The sequence below is a fragment of the Oncorhynchus kisutch genome, linkage group LG28 (assembly GCF_002021735.2).
Source record: "Oncorhynchus kisutch isolate 150728-3 linkage group LG28, Okis_V2, whole genome shotgun sequence".
Lineage (NCBI taxonomy): Eukaryota > Metazoa > Chordata > Actinopteri > Salmoniformes > Salmonidae > Oncorhynchus > Oncorhynchus kisutch.
Genome location: NC_034201.2, coordinates 14,090,067 through 14,115,667, shown reverse-complemented (window position 1 = coordinate 14,115,667; position 25,601 = coordinate 14,090,067). Strand labels below are relative to the sequence as shown.

General features: G+C 41.7%; 1 protein-coding gene across 2 annotated transcripts in view; it reads right to left on the bottom strand.

Moving 5' to 3' along the window:
- Nucleotides 1-25,601, bottom strand: part of LOC109872976 (neuronal PAS domain-containing protein 2) — a 69,667-nt gene that overhangs the window by 31,160 nt on the left and 12,906 nt on the right. For both annotated transcript variants that reach the window (XM_020464424.2, XM_020464425.2), the window contains exon 2: nt 957-1,142. In XM_020464424.2, the coding sequence (XP_020320013.1) occupies nt 957-1,012 (56 nt within the window). In that variant the 5' untranslated portion in view covers nt 1,013-1,142. The remainder of the gene's footprint in view (nt 1-956; nt 1,143-25,601) is intronic.

Genomic DNA, 25,601 nt, shown 5'->3' with positions numbered 1-25,601 from the left:
TCGGTCTTCCTTTTCCTGTAGTCCACAATCATCTCCTTTGTCTTGACTACGTTGAGGGATAGGTTATTATAGATGTGAGTGCTACGGGGTGACAGTCATTTAAACAGGTTATTCTTGGGCACAGGGACTATGGTAGTCTGCTTGAAACATGTAGGTATTACAGACTGGGTCAGGGAGAGGTTGAAAATGTCAGTGAAGACACTTGCCATCTGTTCGGCGCATATTTTGAGATAGCTAAGTGAGACAACACCATATCACAGTCAAATATACAAGATACAAACATTGCATTTCAGCACAACAATGGATATATAGCTTTTTGCAACAAAAAACTAAACATTTTCTGTCACACCCTGATCAGTTTCACCTGTCCTCGTTATTGTCTCCACCCCCTCCAGGTGTTGCTTGTTTTCCCCAGTGTATTTATCCCTGTGTTTCCGGTCTCTCTGTGCCAGTTCGTCTTGTATGTCCAAGCCTACCAGCGTTTTTTCCCGTTTTCCTGCTTTGCCTTTTCTCCTTTTTCTAGTCCTCCCGGTTTTAACCCTTGCCTGTTCTGGACTCTGTACCCGCCTGCCTTGACCACAAGCTTGTCTGCCATCTCCTGGACTCTGACCTGATTTTGACCTTTTGGATTTATTAAACATCTTAAACTCCAACCATCTGCCTCCCATGTCTGCATTTGGGTCTCGCCTAGTGTCATGATATTTCCGTACACATCTGAAATCTATTAATACAAATCTGAGAACAGTAATATGTCACACACACACACACACACACATGTACCCATAATAAATAACCACTGATGAAAAAACACAAATGTAAAAGATTGGTGGATATAGCATTTTGGAAATAAACTCTTCATATATCGTTAGTAACCAAGTAATATTTCTCTATACAAACACATGTATTAATAAGTCACAGGAAACACAAGAAAAAATAAAAGTAGCCTAGATACTTACTCCCATTCCCTCCTGCTGGACGGACATAGGGACCCAAAGTCGGAAAGGTTGTCCATTCTCACTCCCTCTCCCAGCCAGGCCCTATCTGAAGTCTGATGTATCCCATCTGCGCCCCAGGAAAAAGCTAATGATCACCTGCTGCTGCTGCCCACCTCCTCCTGGAGTCCACCACAGAAACACCAAAACCTGTGAAGTACAATAAGAATGTTGGCTTGAGTAAAGGGGGAAAAATCTAGGCCTATTACATCCGATAATCCGTTAATTACTGTAACTTGATTCATCTGCAGTTTCATTCAAGTGTCATAACTGTAATACACACAGCGACAGTGTTGCCCCGCAGTATTCTCTTATTCACACTTAAGCACATCCCAAAAGGTACTTGAAAGTGATCATATTTCCAATTCTATTCTGACCAAGTCTACGTTTTAAAGTTATTCTTGTGAAAAACAATGCATACAGAATTATCATGCTTATTGTAAAATACAATAGGGTATTTTTTATCGACCCAGAGCATATCTCAGAGAATATAATCTCAGTGAGTGAACATTACCAGAAGAAACATCATTATTCATTGTGATTTATGAGCCATGATTTTCCACAGTGAACAGCATGCATTAAAGGGAAGAGTGTTAAACATCAATTACCACCTGGTTACAACAATTCAACATGGAGGAGCTCTACTGACCCCAACAAATTAAAGAGGCAGAGACACCTCTTTTGCTAATCCACCATTACTGGTATTAAAATAATAGAGGTATGTGGGCTGGAAATATATTTAAAAGTTTGGACACAGCTACTCATTCAAGGGTTTTTTCTTTTAAATATTTTCTGCATTCTATAATAATAGTGAAGACATCAAAACTATGAAATAACACATATGGAATCATATACTAACCAAAACAGTGTTAAACAAATCAAAATATATTTTAGATTCTTCAAAGTAGCCACCCTTTGCCTTGTTGACAGCTTTGCACACTCTTGGCATTCTCTCAACCAGCTTCACCTGGAATGCTTTTCCAACAGTATTGAAAGAGTTCCCACATATGCTGAGCACTTGGCTGCTTCTCCTTCACTCTGCAGTTCAACTCATCCCAAACCATCTCAATTGGGTTGAGGTCGGGTGATTGTGTGCCCAGTGGGGAGCTTCTTCCATCGAAGAGGACTTCCTTTACTTTCATATACAAGGAAGTAAAACATTGAACAACCCATGCATTTTGGTGGTCTACTGTACATGGTGCATGGTGAATTTCTACCTGGTAACTCTTTGAGTGAGAATATTACACCACAACCAGAATGCATTGAGTTCAGTGAGACAAGGTTTACAGCTGTCAAGTAGAGTGACACATGTGCCCTGAGGGGCACAGATCTTAAATTGTCTGCCAGAACTTGATGGCAGAGGAGAGGAATACACATCCAAGTTTATGTTCATGACCGTCGCCTGCACTAACATACACCACCTCAGGCAGGCACGCCGCAAGATTACCTTTCTCACTAACTCTGGCAAGAAACGATTGACGTGTCAGACTTCATCTTCCTAGAACTCGTCTGTACACATGCTGAACAACCTCACAATGACAAAAACCTGTTCTATTGCAAAAGGTAGAAAACCTCATCTTCATCTTTGGGAGATTTTGATTAAAGTATTTCATTAAAGAAACAAACTAAGGGCCTCCCGGGTAGCGCAGTGGTTAAGTGCTGTGCCACCAGAGACTCTGGGGTCGCGTCTCGGCTCTGTCGCAACCGGCCGCGACCGGGAGGTCCATGGGGCGACGCACAATTGGCCTAGCGTCGTCTGGGTTAGGGAGGTTTTGGCAGGTAGGGATTTCCTTGTCTCATTGCGCACCAGCGACTCCTGTGGCAGGCCGGGCGCAGTGCACGCTAACCAAGGTTGCCAGGTGCACAGTGTTTCCTCCGACACATTGGTGCAGATGGCTTCCGGGTTGGATGCTCGCTGTGTTAAGAAGCAGTGCGGCTTGGTTGGGTTGTGGATGCATGACTTTTGACCTTCGTCTCTCCCGAGCCCGTACGGGAGTTGTAGCAATGAGACAAGATAGTAGCTACTAACAATTGGATACCACGAAATTGGGTCAAATTCAACAACAAAAAAACAACACAAAAAAACTAAACAAACTGAAAAGCCATGCAATAGCATATTCACACTGCCAATGATTCACGTTCTCACACACACACACACACACACACACACACACACACACACACACACACACACACACACACACACGTTCAGTGGAATTCAGAAAGTAATTATTTTTATTGAAGCATCCATCTTTAATCTTAGAATTGTTCAACTATGAAACCTGTCAATATATATCACTGCTGAGAATGGTTTGGAGGGAGCTGCTGGTTACAGCTCTCAACTCTTTCATAACCAAAGTGACTTATTTACGTGTTCATCAAGGATGTAATTCCATGAGATTATCACCTTTGCATCATGTCAAGGAACAATTGGTTGTTTGCTTGAGGTGAGAGGTAGCCAATGGCGGCATAAGGATATTCAATCAAGGCTGAAGTGTCAGTAAAACATACGGAGAAAAAAAAGGGAAAGAGAATGTGAGAATAAACACATATGACATGACATGTTTCAGGCTGATGATATCATTTAAGGGGGGTGATTTGATTGTACTTGACAATGATGTAATTGATGTGACGTTTGTGATATGTAATGTCAGTGTTGTACGTAATGTCACGACAGCAGGTAGCCAAACGGTTAGAGCGCTGGGCCAGCATCTTGCTATGGGGGTGTTTTTCAACGATAGGGACTGTGAGACAAGTCAGATTCAAGGGAAAGATGAACGGAGCAAAGTACAGAGAGATCTTTGATGAAAACCTGCTCCAGAGAGCTCAGGACCTCAGACAGGGTCGAAGGTTCACCTTTCAACAGGACAACGACCCTAAGCACACAGACAAGAAAACGCAGGAGTGGCTTCGGGACAAGTCTCTGAATGTCCCCTTGAGTGACCCAGTCAGAGCCCTGGCTTGAACATCTCTGGAGAGACCTGAAAATAGCTGTGCAGCGACGCTCCCCATCCAACCTGACAAAGCTCGAGAGGATCTGCAGAGAAGAATGGAAGAAACCCCCATACTTTTATAATAATTGTATGTAACCTTTATTTTGACAGGTAGTCATGCTGAGACCAAGTTCTCTTTCACAGATGAGCCCACATCAATACACACTACATACATCAATAAACACATCAACACACACATCAATATTCAAAATCAATACATGAAAAGCAAAACACAATCATAGAAAACAAACACATTCGTCAGTAAAATAGGTCCTCAAGCAGCCTGTTGAATTGCCCTAGAGGCACCAATTCATCACTTTTTCGAGAGCCTTGGAGATTATTCCACAATTAAAGGGCACAAACACTAAAAGCAGATTTACCTCAGTGGATATTGAAGAGATCTAAAGTCCCAAAAGCACTATGTTCTAATCAAGGTAAACATGGTTTTAAAATGATTTCTCTCAAAAAAAGACAACTCATTCCCTTGCAAGGACACACTATACTTGTAAATCTATACCAGTGAGCTGAATTGTGCCTTTTAAGAAAATGATTAACTACGTTGTGAAATACACACAGGACATATAGACATAGAAAGCATAGAAATGAACATTGTATAATAGTTAGCCTAGTTTATTTGTATGTTGACATCTTGGCTTTAAAAGCAGAAGCCAACAGATATATCCATCCAAAATGGAAGCAACTGCCAACCTATAGCCTACTGATTTGATTTGATTTGATTTACTGTACGTTTGAATTTATACAAGACTAGAGTGACACAAAACGCAACGGACATTACAATCTTACATACCTTGAAAACTGGACTTTAGATCCATACTTTACTTTTGAAGGTACTCCTTTTCCAACAGCCTACTGTGTAAATCACTGAGCCAACTATCCTAAGCTTGACTCACCACAAGCACATCGCAAACAGATCATAGTGTATACAGACGCTGCCTATGTATTATTCAAACTACAATTTGAGTAACATCCCTATTCGGAAACATAGATTCCAGGAGTAATCATTTTCAGGTCTATGCTCGGTCTGTTTTCCTCTACCACTCAACATCCTTCGTTGACAGTCCCTTGTAAACAGGACTGAGCCGCTGTGAACAGGGAAAGTAGGTCAGTCGGTAGCTCAATACTTAACTAATGACATCATTAGCAACCGGCTGTGCAACACACAACTAAGAGTATATAGTGAGAAAATAGTTTGGATAATAGGCTATAGACACTTGAACGCCATTTCGGGACACATTGTTCTGAATTTGAACGCTTGTAATTCATTTCAGTGCCGAGTTTCTTCCAGGTGAATTGAAACATTGTAACCAAGAGAGGGTAGAGCACGACATGTAGAAACTCGGATATGTTCGAGGTTTGCTGTCAATGAGTTTGCTCCCAATTACTACATTGTAATAATGTTGCCAATGATGTATATGATCGAGGCCTTATTGTCACCTGTATCATGTAGCCTATAACCTCCTGTGTATGGTTGGCAATTCATGGCAGGTTGACAAATATTGAAATTAGAATTAAATTAATTTTATACTGAATTTTATGAATGACATTTGACCATTCTTTTCTAATGCCCTGGCCTGGAGCCTAACAAATAATACTGAACAGTGTAATTATGAAAAATATTCAGTACAGTAGGCCAACATACAAGCAGAAATCATTTCCAAAAAATGTCAGCCTAGCCTATTCTAAGAAAATATCTGGTACTATGGTTGCCCGATGCTACCAATAAGATCTCATTCACTAGAACTCTAAGTCACATGTCTATAAAGGCTACGCTTTACAAATAATGTTAGTACAATTTACAGAATATTTCTGTCTGTTCAGAGAAGCCTATTCAGAGTCTAATAATTGAATGAAACATAATTAAACCCAACTGAACAAAAGCGTTTATGCTACTCATCATCTCATTGTAAGAAGTAACATAACAAATTGCATCTTCCCAATTTGTGCTATCAAATTAGGACCTACCAGAGTAGCAGAACAATCAGGGAACAGTTAAGCAAAAGGGAATATTGGACAGGTCCTGCAGACAGAGTAATAAAATATACACAACCTAGTTATGGGAAATAATAAAATAGCACAAGATCTGATAAGCTGTAACAACAACACACAAACCCACATTTACAGTGCACACATGGCGACACACAGATTCTACATACCCTTCTGTATTATTACAAAATAAATATTCAGTAAGTTACATGAATACCCGTTGGATGATATAAAAATAAGAACTTAACTGACTTGCCTTAAATAAAGGTCAAATAAAAAATAAATACAACATTTCCCTGCACCAGCAGCCTTGCAGGATCATCTCCGCTACACTGGTAATATTGATATATCAATAAATGTGTTTTGAACTGGATCTCATCTACTGGATCTCATGTTACTGAATGCTGGATCTCATGTTACTGAATGCTGGATCTCATGTTACTGAATGCTGGATCTCATGTTACTGAATGCTGGATCTCATGTTACTGAATGCTGGATCTCATGTTACTGAATGCTTTCTGAATACCAAACTCAAGCTACTGTACACATACACAATAAAAACACGCTTTGCTTCTTTTTTTTTTGTGTATCGCACACATAGACACCTGTTACTCTGATACATCTTCAAGAATTATAATAATGAGGGACAGATTTTGTCACGTTCGTTATAAGGATCGGACCAGAGTTCCACATGTTTTTAGTAAAACCGAAAATCAGCAAAACAAAACAAACAAGCACACACGAAACGTGAAGCTATATGTATAGTGCAGACAGGCAACTAAACATAGAACAAGATCCCACAAACACCAAAGGGAAATGGCTACCTAAATATGATCCCCAATCAGAGACAACGATAAACAGCTGCCTCTGATTGGGAACCATATCAGGCCACCATAGACATACAAATCACCTAGACCTACAAAACCTCTAGACATTTTAAATTGACAACTTACAAATTCGCGTTTCTTTCTGCAGTCTAGGTGACATTTAGTCCACTATCTACAGCTTTAGACAACCTCCTCATGAAAAGGAAAGCATATGAATGAGGAGGCTTCCCAAGCAATAAGAGCCATAACTACTTATCTGGCTGCAATAAAACCTTATTACTTTGTTTACCTGAGAAATGTAACATCATGACACGTTTCAACTTTAGACTTGTCAGTTTCTTAACTAATTACAGCCATAAGCTTCCTGTACCAGAATGATGCTAAAGTCTCAGAGGTGGAAATGTGTTCTTTTCACACAGACTTTAGATCCAAGACCTGTCTTCGAACTCGAACTGGATACAAAACGTCACTGTTTCCTTTTGAGACCTTTGGAAATACCTCAGAGTATAAGCTGGATAATACAAGGCTTGGTTTTTAATGGCAGCAATAGTCAACCTGATACAGAAATAAACACAGATTCAATGGAAGTAGTATGCACACTCAGAAACAAACCTGGGATGCCTCTATTCTATAATCTCTCGTAGACAGATTCTCGTGGACAGATGAAACAGTGAGAATCTGTCAAGGCTCACGTAGAATTATGTGATATGAGCAGCAGTAGTTCCTGGTTTTGGGTTTTCGTTGTTGATTATTTGGACGAATCAGGATTGGACGAAGGCGGTACTTAAACTGGTGCGGTGATTTTCAAGCATGTGTGTGGATGATGAACAGTTTCCACTAGATTCCACAGCCACAAAGTTAAAATTGTCTGTATCATAAAACAAAAATGTGCTTATTGGCCATGATAAACACGTGTGAAATTAGCGGAAGGGAGGAGTTTGGCCGAGCGTTTTGTTTGGGAGTGATAAGATTTCGCCTCCTTCCTTTGTACAAAGCTAATCACAATTGTTAATGGAATTAACCCCAGAAGTAAAAGGGTAAATGACAAACTTTCACAAGATAATTGTACTTCTGGGTAACCGAGATGATCTATTCTGTAACCATTGCCATGTCCTGTGTGTCAAGGAATCATGGGAACCTGTCCACCCCCCATGCAGTAGACACTATAATCTCTCCTATTACCTGTTTTCTTCTATTTCACTGTATTTTATTAACCTTAGCCAATTGCAGTAGTAATATTGTAAAAAAAAACAGTAATAATGCTTCATCTCGTAATGACAAAATGCAAGTTGATGCAGAGATTCTGGCAGGTTTTAGATACCTGATTTCCCTTCAACAGTCTTTCAGTCAGAGACACACCAACCCCCAAGCTATTTGTCTTCACTACTGTCACGACTTCCGCCGAAGTCGGCTCCTCTCCATGTTCGGGCGGCGTTCGGCGTCACCGGCTTTCTAGCCAACGCCGCTCCATTTTTCATATATCCATTTGTCTTGTCTGGTTTTCATACACACCTGGTTTTCATTTCCCCAATCAATCTACTTGTATCTAACCCTCTGTTTCCCATCATGTTTTGTGTGATATTGTTTCATGTTATTGTGGTGTTTTATTACGCGCTTTATTTTTGTTATGTTCTGTGTTTTGAGCGCGTTTGATTTATGTAGTGCTCTCGTTTTTGGAACTAAAATAAAAGTGCGCCTGTTTACATCACTCTACTCTCCTGCACCTGACTTTGCCTCTAATACACCTGTTGAAAACTACCATTCAAAAGTTTGGGGTCACTTAGAAATGTCCTTGTTTTTGAAAGAAAAGCTAAAATGTTTGTCCATTAAAATAACATAAAATTGATCAGAAATACAGTGTAGACATTGTTAATGTTGTAAATGACTATTGGTAGCTGGAAATGGCAGATTTTTTATGGAATATCTACATAGGTGTACAGAGGCCCATTATCAGCAACCATCACTCCTGTGTTCCAATGGCACATTGTGTTAGCTAATCCAAGTTCATAATTTTAAAAGGATCATTGATATCCTTTTGAAATTATGTTAGCACAGCTGAAAACTCTTGTGCTGATTAAAGAAGCAATAAAACTGGCCTTCTTTAGACTAGTTGAGTATCTGGAGCATCAGCATTTGTCTTCTGAAACTCGTCAGTCTATTCTTATTCTGAGAAATTAAGTCTATTCCATGTGAGAAATTGCACAGAACAGCGCAAACTGTCTTTAACCAGAATAGAAAGTGAGTGGGAGGCCCCGGTGCACAACTGAGCAAGAGGACAAGTACATTACAGTGTCTAGTTTGAGAAACAGATGCCTCGCAAGTCCTCAACTGGTAGCTTCATTAAATAGTACCCACAAAACACCAGTCTCAACGTCAACAGTGAAGAGGCGACTCCGGGATGTTGGCCTTCTAGGCAGAGTTCCTATGTCCAGTGTCTGTGTTCTTTTGCCCAACTTAATCTTTATTTTTATTGGCCAGTCTGAGATAAGGCTTTTTCTTTACAACTCTGCCTAGAAGGCCAGCATCCCGGAGTCGCTTCTTCACTGTTGACGTTGAGACTGGTGTTTTGCAGGTACTATTTAATAAAGCTGCCTGTTGGGGACTCTAATGATCAATTATCCTTTTAAAAGGATAAACTTGGATTAGCTAACACAACGTGCCATTGGAACACAGGAGTGATGGTTGCTGATAATGGGCCTCTGTATGCCTATGTAGATATTCCATAAAAAATCTGCCATTTCCAGCTACAATAGTCATTTACAACATTAACAATGTCTACACTGTATTTTGGATCAATTTGATGTTATCTTAATGGACTTTTTTTTTTGCATTTCTTTCAAAAACAAGGACATTTCTATGTGACCCCAAACTTTTGAATGGTCGTGTAGTTCAAGAGAAAATCCTGAAATTAGGAATTTTGCCCTAACCTTCAGAACCTATTACTCCTTATATGGCTACCCAGACTTTTGCATTTTCCCCACCTGCCATTTTTACGCTGCTGCTACTCTCTGTTTATTATCCATGCATGGTCACTTTACCTCTACCTACATGTGCATATTACCTCAACTACCTCGACTAACCGGTGCCCCTGCACATTGACTCTGTACCGAACCCCCTGTATGTAGCCTCGCTACTGTTATTTTATTGTTGCTCCTTAATTATTTGTTATATTTATCTCTTTTTATCTCTCTTCTTAAAACTGCATTGTTGGTTAAGGGCTTGTAAGTAAGCATGGTCAAATAACTCAAGAATATGCACACAGAAACTATAGGCCAAAAATAATGGCACTGATTGGCTTATAGGTGGCACTGTTATAAGCAGTCTCACTGAAACCCTCATATCCGTCGCCCCGTTTGACCTAGAGGCTTGAAACGTTGTATGTAGGTGTCTTTCATCATGCTGAACAAATTTGTCTCAAGGACCTATAAAGTCCATCAGGATAGACTTCCCTCCGTCTTGACAAACCTTTGAAAAACATTTTAAAAAGTCAAAATAACACTGGATGTAAACCCATGGTACATTGCTTAATTAAGATGGAGAAAAATTAAATAAACCCACTCCACAATGGCCTATCAACTTGATACATTTTAGGGTCAAAGACATTACCATGATGAACCATGTTAAGTTTGGCATTGATATCTTAAAAAATACGGAAACTATTAACAATTCACTTTTTTAAACCATGTAACGTTAATGAAAAATATATATATTCTCAAAGTCAGATTAATTCCAAATGAATAGTCCCTAAAGAGTTTGAGAAAATAACATTGATGGATTCAAAGGTGGCCACACTATAACAGTAGATGCATATTAACACATACGCTAATATGCTAAAATATTATTCTTCAAATGAACCATTGGACCAAATGACACCAAATGTGGCATGTTGGCCCATGGTACACATCTTAACTTTGGTCAAAAAATGGCTGAGTTATTGACAATTTTAAAATTTAAAAAAAGGATTTTACTCGTCCATTTAAACCCCTGTAAATCTACTCCACAGTGGCCTATCAACTTGAAATGTGTAATCGCTATCATGGACATCCGTAAAATGAACCACAATGTATTTGGTATTGATATCTCAAACAACAAGGAAACTAATAACAACTCATTCTTTGCATTTGTAACACTGATCAATCAATCCTCATGAACCTCAGATTCCCTCCAGATTTTGTAATTAGACTCATTACATCAGTCTTTAACCCAATGAGTCCCACCGTAACGCCGCCGTGTTTTGGACTTCTAACCCCTTCGAAACATTGCGTGTTTGAGCTACAGACTGGGCTGTATCTTGGATTTGTCTATTTCTTCTGCAACTGTATGTATCATTTTTGCTGCATTCAAATATGGACACACTGTACCTATATTAGCATATGTTAGCACATATGCTAATGTGAAAATACTGGAAAAATCTCTTCTCATGAACCATAAATCAGATCGATACAGATTAGTTGATGCATTCAAAGTCGGCCACGCTATACCACTAGATGGCACCATAGCACACCTGGGCTATAAGTACTGAACCGATGAAAAAGGGGCCATGAAATTTGGTATGTAAACTTTATGTACAGTATCAGTAAAAAAGTTTGGACACACCTACTCATTCCAGGGTTTTTCTTTATTTGTACTATTTTCTACATTGTAGAATACTAGTGAAGACATCAACACTATGAAATAACACATATGGAATCATGTAGTAAAACCAAAAGAAATGTTAAACAAATCAAAATATATTTACCCTTATTGCACAGAGTGAACTGATTCCAGGATGATGATGCTGTATCACACTGGAAGAACAGTTCCTATGCCAGCGGTCAACAAGTCGGAGGCATATATGATTCATAAAGATCTCCCACATTTTACTGCATTATTCACAATCCGCCTACGTAGAGATTAGTTCCTCTCTGTTATGTAGGTCAGGCGATTGGATAATGGGATGACACTCACTGTTCATAAACAGTGTCCTTCTACATAATAAATAGATGGGCTGCAGCGTATGTCACTCTGTACCTAAAGCCCAGCTGATGCCCTCAGATCGTAGAAAAAAAGAGAATAGTATTTTAACACTGCTAAAAATGTGATGTTTAGCCACACTGCCTCTAGCAGGCATCTGTGATGCTGGTGTCTGTGATGTCATCACAGTCGTCATCTGAAGCACTGACTGTCATTAATCAAGCTGGGATATTTCTGTTCTCTCTGTGTTCCCATGGAAACGCTGTGTGGTGGAAATGCATTTGGTCCTGTCTTTTCCATCAGCCAACGCAGTCCTGTCCCTCAACTCACTGAATCAAAGCAGAGTCCTACCATAGGTCCAAATATAACTGGAAGGTAGTCTTAGAATGGCTCTGTTTCCGCAAGACTGAGGACTGGCTTCCTAAAGCCTGATGAAATACAAAAATACACTTTTCAAGTGCAGAATCCACATTAATGTTGGCAAAACTAAGAGTACATTTTTGATAAATATTTGATGGAATTAATGTTGACGATATTGCCACAATATACTCTAGGTTTCATTTACATCCCATGTCCCATCTGACAAAAGGTCATAATGACTTACTAAGATGGACTGTGTAAACAATGTTCCCAAAAGGAGACACCTTTGGAAGCCCTGAAGCAGCAGAAATCATGTGAGTGGAGAGGAGCTGACCAGTTTGAAAATCACAAATCTACCTCAGAATGAATTTCATGCCACGCATAAATGGTGTCGAGTCTTTGGCTATGCCGGATTAAGTGATATGACATGCTATTCTATAAAATAATTTCTCCGTAATTAATATTACCTGATTGAGCTAATCATGTAAATGTAATTAACTAGGGAGTCGAGGCACCACAAAATAATATTTATAGAGCTGTTATCTTCTGAATAAACTCTTAAAGACCTAGTAATATTTTACATCAATAGCAGACAATAATCGTCACCTTAATTCAGTCTCATCTGAGAGTTGTAAATTCTTGGTTATCTTCACGAACCCTGGCTAACAAGTTGAATCACCAATACAAAATTGGGTTTAATTATTTATTTACTAAATACCTAACTAATCACACAGAATTACACATACACATAATTAATCATGACTTGATTACAAATTACGTCATAAAGGACAACGTCCCTAGCGGGCGGAATAGATATGACAGCCGGTTACACAAAAGAAAAGGGTCTGGGTTTGAGTGAAAGAGCGGGAAGACTGAGTAACAAAGGAAGAAGCTGTGCTATCGTAAATACAGTATCTTATGCATTCTAAATTACCGGCCATTTGGAAAAGGAAAATGCAATAAATATTTACTCTGAGCTGCGCTTCAGTAGGTTGGTGGTAGATGGATGGCCGTGTTGCCAAACCGAGTCCTTTGAAGAATGTCTCTGGTGGTCAATTGGATACGTTGTAATAATGTCGTTGTGTGATAGACGGGTTACTCTGTCTGTTCCTTCCTAACCCTCATTTGCAGCTGCTGTTGCTAACTCAATGGCTAGGAGGTATCACTTCTGTAGTGAATAAGAGTTCAAAGTTCATACCATTCGCAACCAAAGCTCACGCTGATGAGCTTCGTTCTGTAGTTATTATCTGAACCATTCTGACATCGGACCATCGTCCTCACATCCTCGGAACAGGAGGTTACATTGTCGTCAAGGCTTTATATAGTGGAGCGAGAAGGGTGTGTCTGAAAAGTTTTATAACACATGACTCTTCACAGGGGCGGGCCACTGATTGAGCAGAGCCCTAACCTTATGAAAACCCAATTCTCACATTTTAGAAGCTAAAATCACATTTCATCCCATCACGAATAATTTCATATTCAAACATTTCAATTGAACAACAATTCCATGTGAATCCGATAACTCTGGTGTAGACTTTCCACTGTAGAGTTTATGTCATCTTATCATTGATGAGAATGTCTCAGATGACAACTGAACTGACAGCATATTCATTAAGTACCACCGCATATGTTCAATTGGTCGGATTACCAGAATATAGAATATATATAGAATATAATATAGAATATATTTCCCCACACCTTCTGATGTTCCCAGAATCTCTATGTTAACCAAGGGGTTTGCAAATGTAACATCAGTAGGGTAGAGAGAGGAAAAGGGGGGGGGAAAGAGGTATTTATGACTGTCATAAATCTACCCCCCAGGCCAACGTCATGACAATGGACTGAGTGAGTTCTGGCGTACATTCACATATTCGTTGTCGAGATAAGATAAGGATATCTTATCTTATCATGATGGGTGTCATTCAGCTTAACTAAATGGAATTGAATACTTTGCTTAGGCATAAATTACACATGACATGTATTTGAAACTAATGGACCTTACATTAAATATACAAGCAGCCTACAAAAGCACGCAATAAATGTATTTGTCATCTTGAAAATTATGAGTGACATGAATATAGTTGTTGACCTTGAAATGAACCATTATTAGGTGACAGAAAATCCACATCCAAAAGGTGATCAAAAAAGGTGATATTTATTAAAGGCAGCAGCTACACTTCCTGAGGTCCAGCAAAATTAAGTCTGTGCCTATGATTGTGTTGCTTCACAGTCCCCTCTGTTCCATAAGGTGTATTTTTATCTGTTTTTTATCAAATTTTACTGCTTGCATCAGTTACTTGATGTTCCATGTAGTCATGGCCTTGGGGACTGTGAAGAGACCTTTTGTGGGGTGTGCATGGGTTTCCTAGCTGTGCGCCAGTAGTTCAAAACAGACAGCTCAGTGCATTCAACAGGTCACAAAACCTCTAATTAATACAAGTAGTGATGAAGTCAATCTCTCCCCCACTTTGAGCCAGGAGAGATTGCCATGCATATTATTAATATCACCTTTCTGTGTACATCCAAGGGCCAGACGTGCTGCCCTGTTCTGAGCCAATTGCAATTTTCCTAAGTCCCTTTTTGTGGCACCTGACCACAAGACTGAACAGTAGTCCAGGTGCAACAAAACTAGACCCTGTAAGGCCTGCCTTAGTGCTGTTAAGAAGGTAGAGCAACGCTTTATTATGGACTGACTTCTCATCTTAGCTACGGTTGTATCAATATGTTACTCCAAGCAGTTTAGTCACCTCAGCTTGCTCAATTTCCACATTAGTTATTATAAGATTTAGTAAAGGGTTAGGTGAATAATTTGTCCCAAATACAATGCTTTTAGTTAAAAAAATATTTAGGACAAACTTATTCCACTCTGAAACCCACTCTGAAACTAACTGCAGCTCTTTGTTAAGTGTTCCAGTCATTTCCGTCGCTGTAGTAGCTTACATGTACAGTGTTGAGTCATCCGCATACAGTTGAAGTGGGAAGTTTATATACACTTAGGTTGGAGTCATTGAAACTTGTTTTTCAACCACTCCACACATTTATTGTTAACAAACTATAGTTTTGGCAAGTTGGTTAGGACATCTACTTTGTTCATGACACAAGTCATTTTTCCAACAATTGTTTACTGACAGATTATTCACTTATAATTCACTGTATCACAATACCAGTGGGTCAGAAGTTTGCATACACTAAGTTGACTCTGCCTTTAAACAGATTGGAAAAATCCAGAAAATGATGTCATGGCTAACCTGAAAGGCTGCTCAGCAAGGAAGAAGCCACTGCTCCAAAACTACAATAAAAAAGCCAGACTACGGTTTGCAACTGCACATGGGAACAAAGATCGTACTTTTTGGAGAAATGTCCTTTGGTCTGATGAAACCAAAATAGAACTGTTTGGCAATAATGACCAACGTAATGTTTGGAGGAAAAAGGGGGATGCTTGCAAGCCGAAGAACACCATCCCAACCGTGAAGCACCGGGGTGGCAGCATCATGTTGTGAGGGTGCTATGCTGCAGGAGGAACTGGTGCACTTCACAAAATAGATGGCATCCTGAGGCAGGAAAATTATGTGGATATATTGAAGCAACATCTCAAGACAACAGTCAGGAAGTTAAAGCTTGGTCGCAAATGGGTCTTCCAAATGGACAATGACCCCAAGCATACTTCCAAAGTTGTGGCAAAATGGCTTAAGGACAACAAAGTCAAGGTATTGATTGGAGTGGCCATCACAAAGCCATGACCTCAATCCTAAAGAAAGTTTGTGGGCAGAACTGAAAAAGCGTGTGCGAGCAAGGAGGCCTACAAACCTGACTCAGTTACACCAGCTCTGTCAGGAGGAATGGGCCAAAATTCACCCAACTTATTGTGGGAAGCTTGTGGAAGGCTACCCGAAACGTTTGACCCAAGTTAAACCATTTAAAGGCAATGCTATCAAATACTAATTGAGCGTATGTAAACTTCTGAACCACTGGGAATGTGATGTGAAATCAATAATTCTCTCTACTATTTTTCTGACCTTTCACATTCTAAAAATAAAGTGGCGTGTCACGCCCTGACCATAGAGAGCCCTTGGTTCTCTATGGTGTAATTAAAGATGTGGAACTCAATTCATGCTGCGCCTTGATCCCGTTCTTACGACACACGTTACAGAATATCCCACCAACAAAGGACCAAGCAGCGTGAAAATGAGGTAAGGAAGTTTTGGACTTGGGAGGACATGAGACCCTTCCTTGGCGGGAGTCGCCAAGGAGCATGGAAGGACAGCGACGACACCGGGGGCCATGGCCACTGAAATCCATTTTGGGGGGGGGCGTGGAGCTGGCGGTCAAGCAGCGGAGAGTGCCAGAGCCTGTTTGGGAGTCGGAGGAGGAATTTGATGAAAGATTCCGGAGAGAGGTGGTAGCGATGAGAATGCTGCCGTACAGGCGTGCTGAAGAGCGTGACACCAGTCCGGTGCCGTCTGCATCGGTTTCACGCATCTGGCCTCAAGTGCGCCTTCCCATTCCGGTACGTCCTGTGTGAGCTTACCGCACTCGCCCTGAAGTGCGTGTTACCAGTCCGTTGCCACCTGTGCCGGATCCACGTATCAGGCCTCCAGTGCATCTCCCCAGTCCGGTACGTCCTGTGCCCACTTCCCGCACTCTCCCTGAAGTGCGTGTCACCAGTCCAGTACCACCTGTGCCGGCTCCACGCACTAGGCCTCTAGTGTGCCTCCTCAGTCCGGTACGTCCTGTGCCTGCTCCTCGCACTTGCCCTAAAGTGCGTGTAACCAGTCCGGTACCACCTGTACCGGCTCCACGCACTAGGCCTCCAGTGCGCATTCACAGTCCAGAGCTTCCGGCAACGGTTCCCGGTCCGGAGCTTCTGGCGATGGTCCGGAACCTCCGGGCGACGGTCAACGGTCCGGAACCTCCCGGCGACGGTCCACGGTCCGGAACCTCCCGGCGACGGTCCACGGTTCGGAACCTCCCGGTGACGGTCCACGGTCCGGAACCTCCCGGCGACGGTCCACGGTCCGATACCTCCCGGCGACGTTCCACGGTCCGGAACCTCCCGGCGACGGTCCACGGTCCGGAACCTCTCGGCGACGGTCCACGGTCCGGAACCTCCCGGCAAGGTGTACAGTCCTGTTTCAAGGCGGAAGTCTTCCGCTGCACCGATGTCCAGGCACGGTTCACATTCCAGAGCTTCCGGCAACGGTTCCCGGTCCGGAACCTCCCGGAGACGGTCCGGAACCTCCAGCGATAGTCAACGGTCCGGAACCTTCAGTGACGGTCCACGGTCCGGTACCTCCAGTGACGGTCCACGGTTCGGAACCTCCAGCGACGGTCCACGGTCCAGAACCTCCAGCGACGGTCCGCGGTCCGGAACCTACAGCGATGGTCAACGGTCTGGAACCTACAGCGATGGTCAACGGTCTGGAGCTTCCAGGCAAGGTGTCCAGTCCCGTTCCAAGGCTGGAGCCTTCCTCTGCGTCGGGAACCAGTCCGGGCACGGCGTTCTACCTGGCTCCATGTGCACCCGTGGTCTGGGCGGGCACAAAGGCCCGCACCGGAACTGCCACCGCCACTAGTCACTCCCCCCCTACCCTCCCCATTTGGTTTCAGGTTTTGCGTCCGGAGTCCGCATCTTTGGGGAGTTACTGTCACACCCTGACCATAGAGAGCCCTCGGTTCTCTATGGTGTTTAGGTCAGAGCGTGACTGGGGGAGTTATCTAGTTTATAGATTTCTAGGTTGGTGGTTTGTGTGGTTCCCAATTAGAGGCAGCTGGTAATCGTTGCCTCTGATTGGGGATCATATTTAGGTAGGCTGTTTGTGTTAGTGTGTTTGAGCACTACGTCCTCACGGTCTTTGTAAGTTTTGTTATTTTGTTTCTAGGTTTCACTTTGTAATTAAAGATGTGGAACTCAATTCACGCTGCGCCTTGGTCCCGTTCTCACGACAGCCGTGACATGGTGATCCTAACTGACCTAAAACAGGGAGTTTTTACTAGGATTAAATGTCAGGAATTGGGAAAAACTGAGTTCAAATGTTTTTGGCTAAGGTGTATGTAAACTTCCGACTTCAACTGTACATATACACACTGGCTTTACTGTCATTAGTAAATATTGAAAAAAGTAAGGGGCCAACACAGCTGCCCTGGATCATTCCAGATTCTACCTGGATTATGTTGTAGGGGCTTCCATTAAAGAACACCCTCTGTGTTCTGTTAGACAGGTAACTCTTTATTATATCGCAGGAGTGCAAAGGCATAACACAAGTTTTTCCAGCATTAGACTATGATCGGTAATGTCAAAAGCCGCACTGAAGTCTAACAAAACAGCCCCCACATCTTTTTATCATCAGTTTCTCTCAGCCAATCATCAGTCATTTGTGTAAGTGCTGTGCTTGTTGAGTGTCCTTCCCTATAACCATGCTGAAAGTTTGTTGTCAATTTGTTCACTGTAAAGTAGCATCTGGTCAAACAATTATTTCCAAAAGATTACCAAATGTTGATAACAGGCTGGTTACTATATTGTGATATTATTATATTGTGATCACTACATCCGATGGATCTGGATACTGCTTTCAAACTAATTTCTGCAGCATTAGTAAAGATGTGATTAATGCATGTTGATGATTTCATTCCTGTGCTCTTTGTAACTATCCTGGTAGGTTGACTGATAACCTGAACCAGGTTGCAGGCACTTGTTACAGTTTGAAGATTTTTCTTGAATGGGCAGCTTGATGAAAGCCAGTCAATATTTAAAATCACCTAGAAAATATACATCTGTTGATATCACATTACATTATCAAGCATTTCACACATGTTATCCAGCGACTGACGGTTTACACTTGGTGGTCTATAGCAGCTTCCCACCAGAATGAGCTTTAGGTGACGCAGATGAACCTGTAGCCATATTACTTCAACAGTATTTAACATGGAATCCTCTTTAATCTTTACAGGAATATGGTTCTGAATATAAACAGCAACACCTCCACCATTGGAATTTCTATATTTTCTGTAAATGTTGTAACCTTGTATTGCTACCACTGTATCATCAAAGCTAGTATTTAAGTGAGTTTCAGAGATAGTCAGAATATGATTGTCATCTGTTACTAGCAAATTATTGATTTCATGAAACTTGTTTCTTAAGCTACATATGTTAACATGGGCTATTTTTGAGCACTTTTCTTCTGGTATGCTTATTTGTTTTCATTGCTTTACTGGGAAGCTTAGAAGAAGTAGATATGCTCATGTTATTTATATTAGTGCAGGGTGAGCTGCACACAGTCGACTTCCTAAGGCACACTGCCTCAGTGCTAACAGTATAAATCTGGTTCATAGGCACATGTTTACTGCATACAATAGTTGTAGGGTCAGCAGAGGCATTCAGGGCAGTTAGATGGATATACATTAGGTAACTTACATTGTGTCAACCAATGCCCCTGGTGTAATGTACATTTTCTGAAGCATTATGACAACTCTGTGTCACAATGGTAGGGATTAGATGAGCTGGGCTTGGGTCATTGATAAGTCATTGTCTCAACGCAGCCTTATAATGCTGTGAAAGGATCCAGGAACCCAAATTATTTGGGTGGATTCCATCCTCCTTATAAAACGTGTTTTGTTTCCAAAAGATATTGAAATTGTCAACAAAAGTTACACCCATTGAGCTACAATAATCCCGTAGTAAATTGTGAAGAGAATGAAACCTGCTAAAGCGTTCAATGCCACGATTCAGAGAGGGCACAGGGCCAGATATGATGGTTCTTTTGTTAGTGTCCAGCAGAAAGTCAAACAGCTCTTTAAAATGCAGTTTCAACTGTTCAGAGCTGCCCTTCATAATGCCATTAAAACCCACATGAACTACGATAGAATCGATATAAATGTCCTGACGTAGTCCATTCGGGAGCAGCTTAGTAATGTAATTTACTCAAGGTCCGGAATAGGACATTGTTATTCATAAATAATCTATTGGTAGTAGCAAAGCCATACATTGAGTGTACGAAACATTAGGAACACCTGCTCTTTCATTGATAGACTGACCAGGTGAATCCAGGTGAAAGCTATGATCCCTTATTGATGTCACTTGTTAAATCCACTTCAAATCAGTGTAGATGAAGGGGAAGGGACAGGTTAAATAATGATTTTTAAGTCTTGAGACAACTGAGACATGGATTGTGTATGTGTGCCATTCAGAGTGTGAATGGTCAAGACAAAAGATTTAAGTGCCTTTAAACAGGTTTTAGTAGTAGGTGCCAGGTGCACCGCTTTGAGTGTGTCAACAACTGTAACACTGGTGGGTTTTTCACACTCAACAGTTTTCCGTGTGTATCAAGAATGGTCTACCACCCAAAGGACATCCAGCCAACTTGACACAACTGTGGGAAGCATTAGAGTCAACATGGGCCAGCATCCCTGTGGAACGCTTTCGCCACCTTGTAGAGTTCTTACCCCGACGAATTGAGGCTGTTCTGATGGCAAAAAGGGGTACAACTCAACATTAGGAAGGTGTTCCTAATGTTTTTTACACTCCGTGTAGACCCCATACTCAACTGCTCAGAACTCGGTCGGGCTTCGACCTCTGGTATCAGATAAAAAGAAAACGTGGCAAAATTGTAGAATTGCAGAAAATGAGCTTTAAACGTTTTGTATGATCCTCCGATGCAGATAAAAGTGATTTAAAAAAAAGTAAAATTAGGTGAGCTCTTTGAACTACTTTCTGAGAGTGGACCTACTGTTTTTTGTAAATGAACTAACTGTTTTCATGCACCATCTAAGAAACGTTTTAACCACAAAGCTGGTGCCATGATCTTTCACCAAGAAGTCACCATTTGTTTTACTATTCTGATTCAATCAATTAAGACATTTAAGACAATTAAATTTAAGACAATTAAGATTCAACAATTATTCAGAAAGCTCGGTTTCCCTGAATAATACATCCCCTGAACAAATCTTAATGTATTAATGAATGCCCGGTACATCAATTCTTCAAATGGTTTCATTAAGAAATGTGCCTAAAGCAAATGTCTGTACAACTTTAATAAATGATCAGTTGATCTTGATTCTTAAACTACCAGGGGCAATTCATTTCAACAATTATATGGAAATGACTGTGTAAACTCCTATTAACAATACTCAACGTAGAAACATAACAGTATTATGAATGTAGTTTGGTCAAATAAATTGTATTAACTATGAAATATTTCAAATAGTCCACTATTACACTACGTAGATTTCTGACATTCATTATCGTTTAACAAACTTCCCAAGCATACACCACAAAATAAGAAAGAAATTATCAGTCCTATCATTGAACAGGCCTCTTATTGCATCCTGCTCAGGAGCAAAAGACATGATCTTTGATATTATGGCAATGATCTAAAGTGGTGTGTGAGCCGATATGTGGGGTCACAATTCTAGGGCATGGGTGGAAGGGCCATGCAGCTCACTTTTTGTGCACACAAGCTCTGAGAGGAGGCTAGATGGCGCCAACAGACATGGTCGCCTCGCTTCGAGTCATTAGGAACCTACGCAGTATTTTGTTTTTTTATGTATTATTTCTTACATTGTTACCGCAGGAAATCTTATTATATACAACCGGGATGGACTATTGGATATAAGAGCAACGTGAACTTACCAACATTATGACCAGGAATACGACTTTCCCGAAGCGACCCAAAACAACGGCCATCTAAGAAACATTTTAACTACAAAGGGGCAGACGGAGCGGCCTCCTGGTCAACTCCGTAGATGTGCACATGCCCACCGCTCCTGAGTATACTACTCGCCAATGTCCAATTTGAGCAAGGGTTGCCTTCCAGAGAGACATCAGAGATTGTAACATTCACTTTTTCACGGAAAAATGGAACTCTCGGGAAATGTTGTCGGGAATCGGTTCTGCCACCTGGCTTCTCCATGCATCGTGCCGACAGAGATAAACACCTTTCTGGGAAGAGGAAGGGCGGGGGTGTATGCTTCATGATTAACGACTCATGGTGTAATCATAACAACATACAGGAACTCAAGTCCTTCTGCTCACCAGACCTAGAATTCCTTACAATCAAATGCCGGCCATATTACATCCCAAGAGAATTCTCATCAGTTATTATCACAGCTTTGTATATTCCGCCTCAAGCAGACACCAAGATGGCCCTCAGGGAATTTCATTGGACTCTATGTAAACTGGAAACTATATATCCTGAGGCTGCATTTATTGTAGCTGGGGATTTTAACAAAGCAAAATTGAGAACAAGGCTACCTAAATTCTATCAGCATATTGATTGAACTACACGAGAGGATAAAACACTCGATCACTGCTACTCTAACTTCCGTGATGCATACAAAGCCTTCCCCCGCCCTCCCTTCAGCAAATCCGACCATGACGCCTTCTTGCTCCTACCGTCTTATAGGCAGAAACTCAAACAAAAACTGAACGCGCGAACCACAGCATTTAACCATGGAAAGAGGTCTGGGAATATGGCTGAACATAAACAGTGTAGTTATTCCCTCCGCAAGGCAATCAAACAAGCGAAATGCCGGTACAAGGACAAAGTGGAGTCGCAATTCAACGGTTCAGATACGAGATGTATGTGGCAGGGTCTACAGGAAATCACGGACTACAAAAAGAAAACCAGCCATGTCATGGACACCGACGTCACGCTTCCAAACAAACTAAACACCTTCTTTGCCCGCTTTGAGGATAATACAGTGCCACTGTCGCAGCCCGCTAACAAGGACTGCACCCCCCCTCTCCTTCTCTATGGTCGACTTGAATAAAACATTTAAACGTGTTAACCCTTGCAAGGCTGCTGGGCCAGATGGCATCCCTACCCGCGTCCTCAGAGCATGAGCAGACCAGCTGACTGGTGTGTTTACTGACATATTCAATTGCTCCCTATCCCAGTCTGCTGTCCCCACATGCTTCAAGACGGCCACCATTGTTCCTGTGCCCAAGAAGGCAAAGATAACTGAACTAAATGACTACCGCCCACTCACTTCAGTCATCATGAAGTGCTTTGAGAGACTAGTCAAGGATCATATCACCTCCACCTTACCGGCCACCCTAGACCCACTTCAGTTTGCATACCGCCTCAACAATCTCCATCACACTGCACACTGCCCTATCCCATCTGGACAAGAGGAATACCTATGTAAGAATGCTGTTCATTGACTACAGCATTCAACACCATAGCACCCTCCAAGCTCATCATCAAGCTGGAGGCCCTGGGTCTGAACCCCCCCTGTGCAATTAGGTCCTGGACTTTCTGATGGGCCCCCCCTCCCCAGGTGGTGAAGGTAGGAAACAACATCTCCACTTCGCTCACAATCAACACTGGGGCCCCACAAGGGTGCGTGCTCAGCCCCCTCCTGTACTCCCTGTTTACCCACGGCTGCGTGGCCATGCACGCCTCCAACTCAATCATCAAGTTTGCAGACAACACAACAGTATTGGGCTTGATTACCAACAACGACGAGACAGCCTATAGGGAAGAGATGAGGGCACTCGGAGTGTGGTGTCAGGAAAATAACCTCTCACTCAACATCAACAAAACAAAGGAGATGATCGTGGACTTCAGGAAACAGCAAAAGGAGCACCCCCCTATCCACATTGACGGGACATCAGTGGAGAAGGTGGAAAGTTAAGTTCCTCGGCGTACACATCACAGACAAACTGAAATGGTCCACCCACACAGACAGTGTGGTGAAGAAGGCGCAATAGCGCCTCTTAAACCTCAGGAGGCTGACGAAATATGGCTTTTCACCCAAACCCCTGAAAAACTTTTACAGATGCACAATCGAGAGCATCCTGTCGTGCTGTATCACAGCCTGGTACAGCAACCGCACCGCCCTCAACCGCACCGTCCTCAACCGCAAGGCTATCCAGAGGGTAGTGAGGTCTACATAACGCATCACCGGGGGAAAACTACCCGCCCTCCATGACACAGACAGCACCCGATGTCACAGGAAGGCCAAAAAGATCATCAAGGACAACAACCAACAGCTTCGACCTCAAGGCCATCAGACTGCTAAACAGCAGTCACTAACTCAGAGAGTCTGCTGCCTACATTGAGACCCAATCACTGGCCACTTAAATAAATGGATCACTGATCACTTTAAACAATAGCACTGTCAATAATGCCACTTTAATAATGATGTTTACATATCTTACATTACTCATATCATATGTATACACTGTATTTTATACCATCTATTGCACCTTGCTTATGCCCCTCGGCCATCTCTCATCATATATTTATATGTACATATTCTCATTCACCCCTTTAGATTTGTGTGTATTAGGTAGCTGTTGGGAAATTGTTAGATTACTTGTTAGATATTACTGCACTGTCGGGAACTAGAAGCACAAGCATTTTCCTACACTCTGCTAACCATGTGTATGTGACCAATAACATTTGATTTGAAATCTTTAATTGAATTCCGTTGCTGTAGAAAGGCCTTGATTATGCTACAATACCTTGAAAAGACACCTTGGGCTGACAAAGTATCATCATCATTGTCACCATCAGTATTATAAAACTAAATACATTTCAGATCTAAAGGTGAAGCTGATGAAGCTCTAAGTGGAGCATACTGGAATGGCTTTGAAAAGCAGAACAAACTATCCATGGAAAATATGATCCAATGTGTCATTCCTGTCAATTGCTACCTAATTGTCTTCATTGTGTAAGAGTTTACTGCACTTCCTGATTTGGCCTCGTTTTAGATTTAAAATCAAATCAAATACATTTTTATTGGTCACGTGCGGAATACAACAGGTGTAGACTTTACAGTGAAATGCTTACTTACAAGCCCATTCCCAACAGTACAGAGTTAAAAAGACAAATATTTGCTAAATAAAACAGGAAATAGTAACACAGTAAAAACAATAACGAAGTAGTACCAGTACTGAGTCAATGTGCAGGGGTACGAGGTAGTTGAGGTCATTGAGGTAATACAGTCTTTACATGTGGGTAGGGGTAAAAGTGACTTGTCAATCAGGATATATAATAAACAGAGTAGCAGCAGCAGCGTGTGTAAAGTGTGTGTGGCATCAAAATGCATTGTGTGTGTTTGTTTTGTGTGTGTGAGCATATGCAGTGCGTGTGTGTGTGTGTGTCAGTGTAGTATGTGTGAGGATGTGGGTAGAGTCTAGTGAGTGTGCACAGAGTCAGTGTAAGAAAGTCAGTGCAAAACTATTAAGATAAATTCATAAATAATAAAGGTGGTCAATGTAAATTGTCTGAGTAGCAATTTGATTACCTGTTCAGCAGTCTTATGGCTTGGGGGTAGAAGCTATTATGTGAGGTAGCAGAGAGAACAGTCTATGACTTGGGTGGCTGGAGTTGCTGACAGTTTATAGGGCCTTCCTCTGACATCGCCACTTCCTCTGGTTCATTAAGAAATGCTAGTGGCCTTCCACTGAATTCAAACATGACATGGTTTCAGGGTTGTGGTTTGTTGTTGGTGTCGTGTGTGTTCGCAGG